This window comes from Gossypium hirsutum, chromosome A11, assembly GCF_007990345.1.
Source record: "Gossypium hirsutum isolate 1008001.06 chromosome A11, Gossypium_hirsutum_v2.1, whole genome shotgun sequence".
Lineage (NCBI taxonomy): Eukaryota > Viridiplantae > Streptophyta > Magnoliopsida > Malvales > Malvaceae > Gossypium > Gossypium hirsutum.
The window spans coordinates 8,408,682-8,422,492 of record NC_053434.1 but is presented as its reverse complement, the minus strand read 5'-3'; the positions used below and the strand labels follow the sequence as shown (position 1 = coordinate 8,422,492).

General features: G+C 34.3%; 3 protein-coding genes across 5 annotated transcripts; 2 read left to right on the top strand and 1 right to left on the bottom strand.

Moving 5' to 3' along the window:
* On the top strand, positions 1 to 1,357 carry LOC107957257 (acyl-coenzyme A thioesterase 13). Its single transcript, XM_016892735.2, has 3 exons — positions 1 to 360; positions 456 to 602; positions 1,053 to 1,357. The coding sequence occupies exons 1-3, from the start codon at positions 88 to 90 to the stop codon at positions 1,209 to 1,211; spliced, it is 579 nt and encodes a 192-aa protein (XP_016748224.2). The 5' UTR covers positions 1 to 87; the 3' UTR covers positions 1,212 to 1,357.
* Positions 1,358 to 1,586: 229 nt separating this feature from the next.
* Positions 1,587 to 4,610, bottom strand: LOC107957256 (cell division protein FtsY homolog, chloroplastic). Of its 3 annotated transcripts, none has more exons than XM_016892733.2 (12): positions 4,155 to 4,610; positions 3,941 to 4,045; positions 3,750 to 3,823; positions 3,597 to 3,655; positions 3,398 to 3,435; positions 3,149 to 3,269; positions 2,973 to 3,041; positions 2,800 to 2,882; positions 2,358 to 2,426; positions 2,197 to 2,259; positions 1,963 to 2,088; positions 1,587 to 1,867 (listed from the first exon to the last, which is right to left on the bottom strand). In XM_016892733.2, exons 1-11 carry the CDS (start codon positions 4,524 to 4,526, stop codon positions 1,975 to 1,977), a joined length of 1,167 nt encoding a protein of 388 aa, XP_016748222.2. In that variant the 5' UTR covers positions 4,527 to 4,610; the 3' UTR covers positions 1,587 to 1,867; positions 1,963 to 1,974. The 3 variants fall into 3 exon arrangements, with proteins under 3 accessions (XP_016748222.2, XP_016748223.2, XP_016748221.2); XM_016892734.2 differs by having other exon boundaries at positions 1,587 to 1,830; XM_016892732.2 differs by having other exon boundaries at positions 1,587 to 2,088.
* Positions 4,611 to 10,497: 5,887 nt separating this feature from the next.
* On the top strand, positions 10,498 to 12,815 carry LOC107960551 (BON1-associated protein 1). Its single transcript, XM_041082008.1, has 2 exons — positions 10,498 to 10,946; positions 12,198 to 12,815. The coding sequence occupies exons 1-2, from the start codon at positions 10,701 to 10,703 to the stop codon at positions 12,567 to 12,569; spliced, it is 618 nt and encodes a 205-aa protein (XP_040937942.1). The 5' UTR covers positions 10,498 to 10,700; the 3' UTR covers positions 12,570 to 12,815.
* Positions 12,816 to 13,811: the final 996 nt, after the last annotated feature.

Here is a 13,811-nt window from a genome sequence, read left to right as displayed (position 1 = left end):
ATTTACCAAAAAAACCTAAAATAAAGCTAAAAAAGAATACTGTTAAAAGCATATGCGTCAAGTCGTCAATTCTCAATAGACACAGAAATGGCAAATCCCTCATCTGCTTCTCCTGCTTCTCGGGAACCTCAAGCACTGTCTTCTTCCGATGGTGCCACTACGGCGAGACCTGGTGAGCGATCTACGCCGTACGCATCTAACGTTATGCGTTTTCTAGAAAGCGTCGGGATTTCCAATCCCATCCCGGACAATTACAGTTCAGAAGACTTTTATTCTGATTTCTTATGTAACCACCTCAAGACCGACACTGTACGACGTGGACACATCACCTGCTTCACCACCGTCAAGCCCTCTATACTCGTAATTCTTTTGGATATTTTCTCTCTATTTTTTCTTATCGGACTTGTTAGATGAAAATTTTCTTTTTCTTTTTTGTTTGGGGGTTTGTTTTGCAGAATTCGATGGGTGGGTTACACGGAGGGGTAATTGCAGCAATATCAGAAAGAGTGGCGATTGCGACAGCTAGAACGGTGGTGGGTGAGGATAAAGAGCTTTTTCTTGGTGAATTGGCGATGTCTTATCTCTCTTCTGCTACTATAAACGTGAGATATTATTTCCTATTTTAGGGTTTTCAATTTCTAATATTGGTTTTCTTTAATCCTTATTGTGGTTTCAATTGAACTTGACTGTGATTGTGCCTGCAATTTGATGTTTAAATGATGCTATGACTTTCACATGTTATCTAACTGTTGATTGGAGTTTGTTCAAGTCTGATGTTTTCTACATTTTATTTACCTTCATTTTTAATGAACTTCCCATTGCAATATGCCTAGACATAGTAGTACACACCTTTACCAATGTCCAAATACGTACTGAAGGCTAGTGCCGGACATGGATGCTTCAAATTGCTTAGATAGGAGCTTACTTCTGCATTTCACCCTGCATTGCCTGACCTTCCCTTGCATCTCAATAGTTTATTTGCATTCTTGACTCTTTCTTTGCGGTTTCAGTGAAGCTCATGCTATCATATGTTGTATACTTTCAACGTGCAGGCAGAGTTGATTGTTGATGGGTCTGTAGTGAGAAGTGGAAGAAATACAACTGTAGTTGCGGTCGAGTTCAAAATGAGGAAAACTGGGAAACTGGTCTATAGTAGCCGTGCTACCTTCTATAATTCACCCATTGCCAAGCTATGGACTTCCCCATACTAAGTCGCTCTGCTGATAACCAAACTCCTATAAGACTTATCTTTGTGTTGGTATTGCCACGTCAATAATAATCATGTGCCAATAATCAAGAAAAAATCTTGTTACTCTGTAATTCTTGATGAAATATATTGTAGACCAATAGGAAAATAGATTAATGTGTCAAATTGTTACACAAAATTATCAGGTCTAAACGATCTGTTTAATATGCCTAATTTAGAGATTAACAAAGAGGGACCTAAAATTGAATCTGGTTAATTCAGATCAAATGGGTTTTCCATTAGTTTCTGGTTAACTGCACTTTTGTGGCATACTTATGCATATTACAGGTTGATAAAAGCAGATGCAACATTATCCTAAAAAAATGGAACAGAAACAAACTATTTGAATAGCACATTTCATTTACTAATCTAACATTCTTAGAAGTGTGAGCTTTTGGTTTTTTACTTATCAACTAAAGAATTTGCTCATCAATGAAGACAAGATCATAATGCTCAAATATTAGGACAGAGGAATAATGTATAGACCCAAAAATTTGCATCATCATTATCTTGCTGAAGCTTTTTCACACATCCGAACGAGTACTCTTGTGACCGCGTTCTTACAACAATATGCGTGTAGAAGCCTGACATAAGCCAAACTGGTCTCAAACGATTACAATTCTAAGAAACATGAAGAAATTGCACTGGTTTAATTCCAATGAACATGGTGATTGATAAGATGTTATCAAAAGGATTATATAAACGGATCACTTTACCAACAATATTTCTCACGAAAATATGGCATTAACAAATGCCTCTGCATCAAAGGGTTGAAGGTCTTCAACACCTTCACCAACACCGACAAACTTCACGGGAATGCCAAGCTCATCAACCACACTGACCTGAGGTAAGAACATTGATAAAATGTGAATTGAAAGTTCAAAAGCAACCCTGACACCCTCCCACCTCTCACCCCAAAAGCAAAGAGAAGCTGGTTTAAGAGAGGGTACCACACAGCCACCTCTAGCAGAACCATCAAGTTTTGTCAAAATAAAACCAGTTATTCCAACAACCTGACACAAAAATTGCATGTTAATACAGATGAAATAAGATGTTAGCATTTGACAAGTTTGTCCTAGTATCTTGATGAAGGCGAGGGTAGGAAGAGTGCCTCATTGAACTCTCTAGCTTGAGGAAGCATATTCAATCCGGTGTTCCCATCAAGAACTAGTAGTATCTCCTGCACATGTTGTGGTATTGCCTTAATTAGGATAACTCTTTGCTATAAATACAAGAATTTGAAAAGATAAATACGTAGCATATTCAATTCGCTTCAAATTCATTATCCTTGAAGGTACCTTTGAAGATACTACTAAAAGCTATAACTAAACCATAGAAACTGATATTAAGAAATCACCCATTTTCATGTCAGGGGAGACATGCTCTTAAGGAATAAGACAAAAATGATGCCCAAAGTAAATGAAGGTGGGAAATAGAAGCAGATAAAATAATGTATCAAAGATGAGCTTTGTCTGGATAGATGGGTAAATGCAAATCTGTCACATTGCCCGCACATTTTAATGAGTTCATGGTCAGGAATAACTTGAGCTTACATTAGGTGCACCACGAACAACTTTTTCGACAGCCTTCTTACATGCTATCAACTCTTCCATCAAGCTGTAATTGGTGTGAAGGCCTGCAAAATTAATAAATCATGCCAGTGAGAAACAGTTTCAAGGCAGAGAAAATCGACAAGATCAAAAGATGAAGGTTTCATAATACTTACGTCCAGATGTGTCACATAAGACAACATCAAAACCTTGCTCTTTACCTCTTTTCACAGCCTGCGAAAGCACTATTCAGAAAGCATTTTAAAACCACAAGTTAACAGTTCTGTAACGCATCACAATGATAACAAACAGCAAGGCCCCTTTCCTTTTCGGTCCTATTCTATTTGTCTACCTGATGATGCTTTCGCATTCTCTTTTTCAGCTACAACTATCTCACAACCAGTTCTCTCGGCCCATATCTCTAGTTGATCACTAGCAGCTGCTCTGAATGTGTCCCCTGCAGCCATCAATATCTGCCAAGATCTCAAACTGTAAGAAAAAATTACATGCAAGAACCATTTGTGAATAAGCATGTTTATAACCATAAAGGCCTTCATCACGTTGTAGTAGCTAAAGCATTTTATGCTTTTTAGTAGCTCACTTTTGCCCCTTCATTCTTTAGTCTATAAGCCAGCTTTCCTGCAAGGGAATCATTAATTGGATTATTTTATAATAAATCGTCAGGCATCAATTTGTTTAGATAAAAGTTGCTCATCAATTAAGATAACCCACAGAACCCCATTCCCAAATCTTAACTCCCTTAACTCTATAACAATTCAGACATTGCTTTTTAGCCTCACCAAGTGATGTTGTCTTGCCACCTCCATTAACGCCAACAATCATGATCACGGCTGGCTTCCTGATAGCATCAAAGAGCGTTCAGCAAGAGGAACAACCGACACCAGTTTACAACAGGAACATCAAGAAAATTCAAAAGATGAAAGATGATAAACCTGAATCCAAGTCGAAGCTCGGTGTTACTCCCCTTCGTTGTTAAGAGATCCAACACACTCTTCTTCAATGCATCCTAAACCCACAATTGATTCACATTTTTCAATATGTGTAACCTCATAAAATAGAACACTTTCACTAACTAAATCCAATAAAAGAAATTTAAAAATATTATGGTATTTCCTGTATTAACCTTTATTTCACTTCCTGATTTAAGTTTTCCACTTAGAATATCCTCCCGCAAGCGTTCCACTATTTTAATAGTAATTCTTGGCCCAAAATCGGATACCAACAAAGCCTGCAAAATCAAACTAAAAATAAATAAATTTATTCATTTTCAGATCTTTTTAACTGCTTTAATTACACTTTTTCAATAGCATTTGATCAATGAATAGAGAAGAGAAAACCTCTTCAAGTTCATCGAGGACGCGATCGGTGTCGGCGAGGTTCCAGTATAATAAGAGTTCGTCGATGACGGCGAGGTTGTCTCTGGTTTTGGAGAAACCTGAGAAGATCTTTTCGACGTCACTCTTGGCCTTTTCCTTGATCAACCGGCCGAGCCGAGTGAAGAACCCGGTCTGACTAGCCAGGACTTTGAAACGGGAAGCGATTGGCCTAGCGGTTGTGAAAGGACTGAACCGGGTTCGAGGGAAGTTGGAAAAGAGCGGTGACGGTGAGGGTTTGAAAGTGAGGGAGAACTGAGCAGAAGAAGCCATTTCTATGGCTCTCGGTAAACTGAATTCTGTGAGATGAAGCGAAGGACTCGGAGTGGATAGCATTCTCCCAACGACGTCGTTTGGATGCAACGGTCTAATAGATGTGGATGTCAAAAGATAATCCAATTTTATTTCTGAAGTCGGCTTCAACCGGACTTTAATCCGATAGTTAACTTGTATATATTTTATCCAGTAAATATATATTTTTACTATTTATTTCCATAGACAATATTATTTTTACACTTCCGTACTAAAGTGTTCCAAAAAAAAGATGGTGCAAGAAAAAAAATCTTGAGTTATCTATTTTTGTCTTAAATTTTACAATTAGGTATATCTTGTTATGAATATCTTATTAAGTAGATGTCTACTATGATTAAGATAAAGTTTTAATATAATTTAAATTCTAATAGTTATAGTTATTAAAATTAGATCACTACTACTATTATATTTCTTATGCCTATAAATAGAGACTCTGATAAAGTATCTCTTTTGATTACATTATCTATTGCTTTCATATTTTCTTTATTCTTTATTCTTCTCCATCTCTCTTTATTTTATAACATATCTAATTTTTTTCCACATTCATTCTAAAATTTAATAATTTTTTTTTAATTTAGTTCTTGAATTAGGTTAAAGTGTCACGATGTGATATCTATCATCATTTAAAATTTTAAAAATATATAAATAATCTAAAAAATATAAAAATATATATTTAAAATTTTCAACTGATAAATAACTATTTACCTAATTATATTCTTCAATGGTTTTTTTTAAAATGTTTTACAAAATAAATAAAAAACTAATATAATTATCAAACACGTATTACATATTTAAATTTTTTAATAATTTATTATTTAAGTAATAATTCATATGATAAAAAATTCTCTAGAGTTGTTCATAGGTTGAGTCGGATTAAGTTCGAACCGAATCAAGAAAAAATTTAGGCTCATTTTTTGGGCCCGACCCAGCTTAAATAAAAATACTAAAACCTAAGCTTGACCTACCTGTATTAATTTTTTTATATATAAATAAATTTAAAAAATATAATATATTAAATATATTAAAAACATCAAAATAAATGTTTACCAACATATAAAAAATTAAAAAAATATTAAGAAAAATGTAATTTAAATAGCAAATACCTCTACATTAGTAACAAAATTAATAATAAAACAAGAGTTATATAATACCTAAATAATAATAAAATAATAATAGCAATATAATTGCAAAATGATAACAAAATAATGAAAAAATAATAACAAAACAACAATAGGTTTTTTTGAGGGGACTAGAACCGAAAATACTTATAAAGCTCGACACTTTTAGAAAATGTACGTTTATTTTTTTTCTCAATGTCGATTTTTCAAGTCACCCTCAATAACGAGTATAAGCACCGAAAATTCTTACAGGAATACGTAACCACGCGAAGAATGCATTATGGCACAAAAAATCCTTCTCGGTGTTTCTTTTTGCAGGGCCATTAATTAGATGGAATATGCAATGAGGAAGCTAAACAGATATGCCTTTATGAGCTTTTAGGTGGTGCTTTGGTAGCTTTGAGATGCTTGTAATATGGAGATCACTCAAGTCAAGGCGATGGCTCCATGAGATGCACTAATTAGGGCACAGACGTTGCAAGAGAATTCTTCAGGGTGCAAGATTTGTTGTATGCGTTGTCGCTGCCCATTCGCTCCTCTATTGTGAAATGGGAAGCACCCAGTGGAGATGTGCTCAAGCTTTATGTGGATGTTGCCTAGAGATCAACCGGGAGAAAAGTAGCTTGCGAAGTGATTATACGCAACTCGAAAGGCATGGTTAGAGCTGGTTGTGCCTCGTGCCTTTGAATCTTTCTACTGAAACTTAAGTTGTTGTTGAGGCCCTTCTCTTTATCAGAAATCATGGTTTTCATCTGTTATGCTCTCTTACTTCTAGGTTTAATAATCGACCTTTGGACTTATCTTTATATGAGTATGGTCAAATCTTTGAGGGGCATGTGGATTTTGTGTCGGATTTTATTTTGTTTCTTTCCATTACATTCCTAGGCCGGCCAATGGAGTTCCCCAAGGCCTTGCCTATTGATCTCGAGATTTTGAATTGGGCTGTCCCGATGCCATTCTCATGTTGGTATAGGATGACGCTATTGCAGCTTAATTCACTTTCCTCACGGGCTTTTGCTTAAAAAAGAAAAGAAAAGAATGCACTAATACTCAACAAAACGATAATATGGTCACCTGCCCCTACACATACAGAATACGTCAACAACAAATGCAGCAAATACACAGCATGATACAAAGAGTAGCCAGGCTTTAATAAAACATAGCTAAAACAAATTTTGATAACCACCATGCCAAATCACCAGAATCAATAACCCAATCCAGGGGGGCTAAATGTGAGAACCCGTCATTGCAAGCCAAGTCAATCAATTTCCACCAGGATATCCCTTGGAATGGACCGAATCCAAGTCTCAACTTAAACTAAAATTTGTCAGCATTAAAACACCAGCAGCAGGGATGCAACTTGACACAGATCTCAATTAAATAACCGAAAGCAAGTTATGAGTTGTAACAATCTCAGACTTGACCAACTTATCTGTATCTTCATTGGCTAATTCGGAATCTGAGAGATGAACCACCTCCTAGCCAGGGAGGGGTCCTTGCATGAGTGGATGATATATATTTCTATAGATACAAGGAGCCTTCCAAGGGTTCCGAACACACAACAACAACACTGATGCAATCAAAATTAGATTGCCCTTCAAATCATTATTATTTTTTCTTTGCTTAGTAGTCTCCAAATATAAACAATTTCAATTCCAAATTTTTGAATCCCACGGCTTTAGGGACAACTTTGGTTGAGTCTGCAATATGTTCAGGTAAAATCCATCCTTTTTGCAACGTGATTATGGTTGACCGATTAGTTGACGTAAATTTCTACTCCAAAACTTCCTGGCAAAATCGCTGGAGAAAAGAAAAAAACCAATAGAATTAGAAAGTGCAGCAAAATACTAATGAAAAGCCCCCATCATTTTCAAACATTTTTTATTACTTGCACTTCGGACAAGATATTTTCTTGTTTTTATGTGTTCCGACCACCAGTTTTGACCAGCGCCTCCGCCCTCCACAGGCATATATTTTATCAAATTTATTGGCCAATAAATAATTAACAGATTTAGTTTGGTCCAGTTCCATCACAAATACATAAAGCACTAATACCTGTAAATCAATTGTTGGATAAACATTTTATTAATAGAGTTTAATTTTTGTTTTAAATTTATTTATTAATTTTAGTAATGTTTAATTTAGGGTTAATTGCATCAAAAATCTCTAAACTATCACCTTCAGTCTAAATCAGTCTTTAAAATTTAAATTACTCTAATTACAGTTTTAAATTATTGAAGTTATATCAATTAAATCCTTTCATTATAAAATTTATTAATTTAATTGTCAAATGATATATTAGATCTTATGTGACAATTTAAAATAAAAAATTTAAGAAAAAATAAATGTTATAAAAGTGTATATTTTAAAAATTTTAGTTTTGATGTTTTCAAAACTTTAATCAAAGCTTTAATGTTTATTCTTTAATTTTGTTTTTAGCTTTACTTTATTTTTTTTAATTTTTACTTTTAAATTTAATGTGACTATGTTTTATTTTTTTAAATCATTTTAAATTTAGCTATATAAGATTTGGTGTACCACTTAATGATTTTAATAATAAAAAGACATGATTAATAATTTAATGATGTAACTAAAATATTTTGAAGTTTAGAGACTAATTTAAAATAAAAATCACAATTCAAGGATCTCTAGTACAATCAACTTGAAACATTAATATCTATAAAGGTGAGTTTAGATGTGCGGTTCGTTTACTTGCAATTAGTGTAAAAAGAGCAGTGACAATAAAATTAGATATTGTAGCGATATTATAGCGTGAGATAAAAAATAAGTTGAACGCACCGTTTCGCACCCAATCACCCATCCAAACCCAGTTTAAGGCTTCCTTTGAATTGGATTTTACCCATGATGAGATGGAATATTGGGTGAATATTCCTTTTCACTGCACTGATTTCTTATTTGGAATATTTGAGATACGGTGCAATTGAGCACTCTCATCACATTGCTGCTCTCAATTTTCACTAGAGCCAAAGGTGCCAATGGAAAAAAAGTTGAGGTCAATTTCTTTATTACCCTTGTTGTTTGTGTGTGTGTTTTTTTTAGTTTTATAGAAAGTAAAATATTATTAAATATTATTATATAATTTTTATATAACAATTTAATAAATATATAAATTTATTGTCATAAATATATAAGTTTAATTGTTATTTAATATAAAATAATTTTTTAGTGAAATTGACTGATATTTATTATCACATGGCTCAAGGCAAAAAGACTGAGAAAACTCGGCACAACAGTATCACGAAAAGACTATGCAAACAAAAAATCAACTAAAGGAACAGCAACATGAAACGACAAAAAACAACAAAGAAAATAAAACAGCTTGCAAAATAAACAAAGTAATAAAGCACCTAGGGGCAATCAAACCCAACAAAGAAAAAGAAACACCCAAAGCCAAACAATCAGAAGCATTCTATCAAATATCGGCCGACCATCTTCTTCTACCTCTGAGGAAAAAAACTAGTAAAGAAGAAGAACGGGAGCTTTGAATCCAACCTGGAGATTCAGCAAACCTTCTCCATTATTCAAAGCACATCATGGGGGACTATGATAACTCTAGTTCCAGTCCAAAACGTCCTTCATCGCCCTCGCCTCCACAGCATCGGGCACTCCATCCACCCAGACACCACAACACTGACTTCTTCGACCTTCCAATGTCAACATGTGAGCCACTTCATTAGCCATACGGGGCACAAAACGGTATGTAACTTTATCAATTTGAGTTTCCAAAATACTGATGTGGTGAATAATCGACCTGATCATTGATTTATCCTTTTCCTTTTTCTTGATACTTTTGATAACCGTCAGAGAATCACCCTCCACAGCTAGTCTCCGAAAGCCCATCAAACCCGCTAAAATTAATGCCCTTTCGCATGCCCTCGCTTCAGCCACAAAGGCATCAACAACATCTTCAAAAAGATAAGTTTCCGTCCCTCTAATTTCTCCTGTTGAATCTCTAGCTATAGCTGCTGTAATAGCGAGTCTAACTGAGCTATGAAAAGTCGCATCAAAATTTATCTTAATTAATAACATCAGTACCTGGGGATCTCCAAATTTCTTTTATCATAGGTTTAGAAGACAGGCTAAGTTTCTCCTGAATAAATCTAAGCTCTTGTTCAGACCCTTTAATAAACCCCACCACTTCTTGCAGAGAGAACTTTACACCTTCATGCGTCAGTTTATTTCTTCGATACCATAGACTCCATATGGCAATCACAATGAAATGTTTTTGTTGTTCATCTGTTACAGAAAAAGTTTTAACAAAACGTTCCTTACAAGACGTTAAATCACGATTCCGTCCTTTGTAAAATAATTTAAATGTATTTTATTATTTATTATGAATATAATTTAAAAATATTTAAATTTTATTGCATATATTATTTAATATTAATATAATTTAATTATTTATTTTATTATAACTACATTGTAAATTAATGTCTATAATTGTTATTTTTTTATTTTCATCTCACCACTATAGCTACGTTTGAATACAAACACACATTCATCGCTATTTCTATTTCTACCGCTATAATATCTAATCTTACCACTATAATAATTAATCTCACAACAACTACTATTTTTAACCTCATTGAAAGTAAATACAAGCCTAAGTAATTGTATCATTCAACGTTTGGTTTAGATGACGTAACCCGTTTAAACATTTGTTCCTCCGGATTTTCTGTGTTTGATTCCTTTGTTTATCTTTTATCTTTTTATTTAACCCCTTACATCCATCCTTCTAGGTTCTTTCGTTGGCATTTGCAAAAATCGATCACCAATTTCGTACCACACACGCGCTTCTTATCATAGCCAATTATGACTTCTAGTTCGGTCAAAATTTGAAAGTCTATAGTCAACAGTGAAGCAACACCTCTCTTTTCTCCGCCTTTCTCACCAACTTCCTTTCAACCACTACCTCTTCCTTATGTTATATAATATAAACCCTCCCTCCTCTTTAACTCTCTCATATTGAATTTCATCAAAAATCCTAAACCTCATTTCAATATTCTTCTTAATAATCTTCGCTTATTTCTTTTCCTCTTCTTCTTCATTAATTGTTACAATGGAGACAAAATCTCGCACTCTGGAGATCACAATTTTGTCAGCGGAAGATCTAAGAATCCATAACAAATCGGTTAAAAAGAACGCTTTCATCGTCGTCCAGACCGACAGTTTTAACTCTAAGACGACGAAGATGAACGGGAAAGGAGGGAGCTCTCCTTCGTGGAACGATAAACTAGTGATGGACATGATACGCCCCGGCCTCGGTGATGAGAGTCGAGTCATTGATGTACCCGATCGTGAATTGGAGTAATATCAAGGTTTGTCGAAGATAGGTTAAGAAAGAAGGGATAAAGGCTCAAATTTAGTTCAAAAGGGGTTATGAAGTGTATTGAGGATGATAGGTGAATGAAAACCAAGTATTCAAGTTGAACCAACACAATATAAGTGTGTTAACCCGGGACTTATACGAATACTTAGGAAAGGTTAAATGTTGTATGGATGGAAAACGAATAAAATGGAACCTTGACCCACTATCAAAGATGATAAGAACCTCGGTATAACTTGAACGCCACACTTTGGATGCAAAGTGATAAGTTCGGATAAGAAGAATGGGTTGACGCCACAAGGGTTACTTGATAAGTCAAACGAGTCTTCGGAGAACAATGAGAGTTGTAAACAATTTCACAAAATGTAAAAACATTAATTCAAGGTTCTTCCCCTTATAATGAAATTTAACACATATTTATAGGCAAAACAAAAGGGTAGCCGAATGGGTAAAATTGGAAGCCAAATTCGGCCATGGTGCTTCCTCAATTTGTTCCTTAAATTATGCATGATGTTGGCCAAATGCTTCCTTAAATTCTTCCATGAATTATGCATGATGTTGGTCAAATGCTTCCTCAAATTCTTCCATGAATTATGCATGATGTTGGCCAAATGCTTCCTCAAATTCTTCCATGAATTATGAATGATGTTGGTAAAATGCTTCCTCAAATTCTTCCATGAATTATGCATGATGTTGGCCAAATGCTTCCTCAAATTCTTCCATGAATTATGCATGATGTTGGCCAAATGCTTCCTCAAATTCTTCCATGAATTATGCATGATGTTGTCCACCTCTTCTTTGTCGTCCATGTACATTGTCCTAGCAAATTCAACAAATTTACTTAGCTTAAATCGCACACATTAAATAATTGTAATAAGGCAAACACATTTATGCTAGGTAATAATTAAAACAATTTAAACATGCAATAAACAAACATAATTAAAATGTCCAGATTTCTTAATTAAACACTTAGTAATTATTTGAGCTAAAATAACTAACTCAACTAATTAATTTATTCCGGCAAATTAAATTAAAAGAGCTAAAGAGCTAATAACGAGCTCAACGAGTTAAATTGAGCTTGAATGAGTTGACTTAAGCACGAATGAGCTAACTTGAGCTCGAATGAGTTGAACCACACGAAAAGAAATTCAAATGAGCTAAAAATTAGCTTCATCTTGCACTTGGGGCCCTCGTGTTTAGGCCAATCTCGACGGCGTTGGGTTGTGACATTACATGATGCGATCAGGATCACATCAGGACATGCCCATGCACACACACTTCGTCACGCTCCAAGTCAATTGCAAGTCCTCAGGTGGTAGGGATAAAACCGTCGGACTTGTAAGAATACCGGTGACGGATTTTATCGGAGGGTATTCTCCCGAGACTTGCTTACAGTTCTTGAGTTACCGATTAAGAGATCCAAAGAGACTCAAGAACAGAATCCTTAACGTTTCTATAAGACTAAAAGAACCCTTACAAGCTTGTTCTTCCCAGGCTGTAGCGTCTGGGCTTGGGATCCCCATCGACGGACGAAATGATTTTGGAGTTGTTACTGGGATTCCCATTTGTAGTGGCTATCCATCTACTTCTTTCTTTAGATGAAGCAATCTTTATTCAGTTGTATAAAACACAGTCAATTAAACTTTTTCTTTTATTTTCCCCAGATAAAACTAAAAACTTGTCGCTACATTTCATTACTTCATTCAGAAATACTACTCAAATGGGCTCATTTGGCATTGATTACTCGGTTTCCAGGAATAATGTTGATTATGATGAAGATTTGGGTATAAGAATTAAGCCTATGCCTATCTCAATTTGGTGAACGACTTGGGTGTTCCAAGTTAAAGTCAAAACACGTGAGAAGAAAAGAAGAATAGGTTCTTCACGTTTAGAAATCTCAAACATTGCTTTTGTTCTCCTCACCCCAACTCAAGGGAAAAAAATTTAGTCTTAGGGTGGCGTTTGGTTTTAGTTCGGCGCATTTAATTTTCCTTTTATCTTATATTAATACTATATTATAGTTATTGCTATTTTTATACTAACTAGCACTGCCAATTCAAAAGTACCTTAATGAAAAATAAAGAATTATGCATATACAACGGCTATGTGAAAGTGGAATTATATAATTTAGTTTGATACAGAAAGTGAAACAGATATATCTTTCCTATCTCGAAAGCTTCCTAGCAATTTCAAGTGAAAAAAAGTTGCATAGCGTGGCATCTGCCTGTGCGGGGCTTGATAGCTTCTACATCTTAGATGGTTGCTGGGAAACTTCCGCCAATATTTCAGCCTTTAATTTGTATTCTTACAGCCAAGTTAGCTTAGCCCATTTTTACTATTTTTTTGAATAATTAATCAGGAAATTTTCATTAAATATATATTAATCGAATGAGACCAATATTTACCGTTCATGAATGCATGGTCCATCGCCAATCCACCAGCCCACGTCAGTGTGCATTAATTTGGTTACGTTTGGTCTGTATTTAATTTTTATATTTTAATTGAATGAATTTTGTTTATTTACTTTTTTAATTTTTTAATTTCACTCAGTTAAATTTATTTGATTAAATTTTATATTATGCATAAAATTGTAGACTTAATCTATATTTTTTAATTTAATCATTCTTAAATCTTATATTTTTTTTTAATTTTGAAATTTCAGTCTAACACAATTAGGGAACCCTTAAATTTGTTTATTAGTTTCTTTTTAATAATATGATAAAATAGCAAGGTAACATGACATTACAAATGTTATAATATGTTTGCAGATAAAAGTACTACGAAGGTCCCTTATATTAGGAGCTAAATTGCATTTTATCATCTCTACTCAAAAAATAGACAAAT

Coding starts and splice junctions, on each gene's coding strand:
- LOC107960551 (XM_041082008.1), top strand. CDS start 10,701: ATGGAGACAAAATCTCGCACTCTGGAGATCACAATTTTGTCAGCGGAA. Junction 10,947..12,197: donor ATGTACCCGATCGTGAATTG/GAGTAATATCAA, acceptor GGGTTGTGACAT/TACATGATGCGATCAGGATC.
- LOC107957257 (XM_016892735.2), top strand. CDS start 88: ATGGCAAATCCCTCATCTGCTTCTCCTGCTTCTCGGGAACCTCAAGCA. Junction 361..455: donor CCGTCAAGCCCTCTATACTC/GTAATTCTTTTG, acceptor TTTGTTTTGCAG/AATTCGATGGGTGGGTTACA. Junction 603..1,052: donor TCTCTTCTGCTACTATAAAC/GTGAGATATTAT, acceptor TTCAACGTGCAG/GCAGAGTTGATTGTTGATGG.
- LOC107957256 (XM_016892732.2), bottom strand. CDS start 4,526: ATGCTATCCACTCCGAGTCCTTCGCTTCATCTCACAGAATTCAGTTTA. Junction 3,656..3,749: donor GAGCTTCGACTTGGATTCAG/GTTTATCATCTT, acceptor TGATGCTATCAG/GAAGCCAGCCGTGATCATGA. Junction 2,260..2,357: donor AAGCTAGAGAGTTCAATGAG/GCACTCTTCCTA, acceptor TTTTTGTGTCAG/GTTGTTGGAATAACTGGTTT.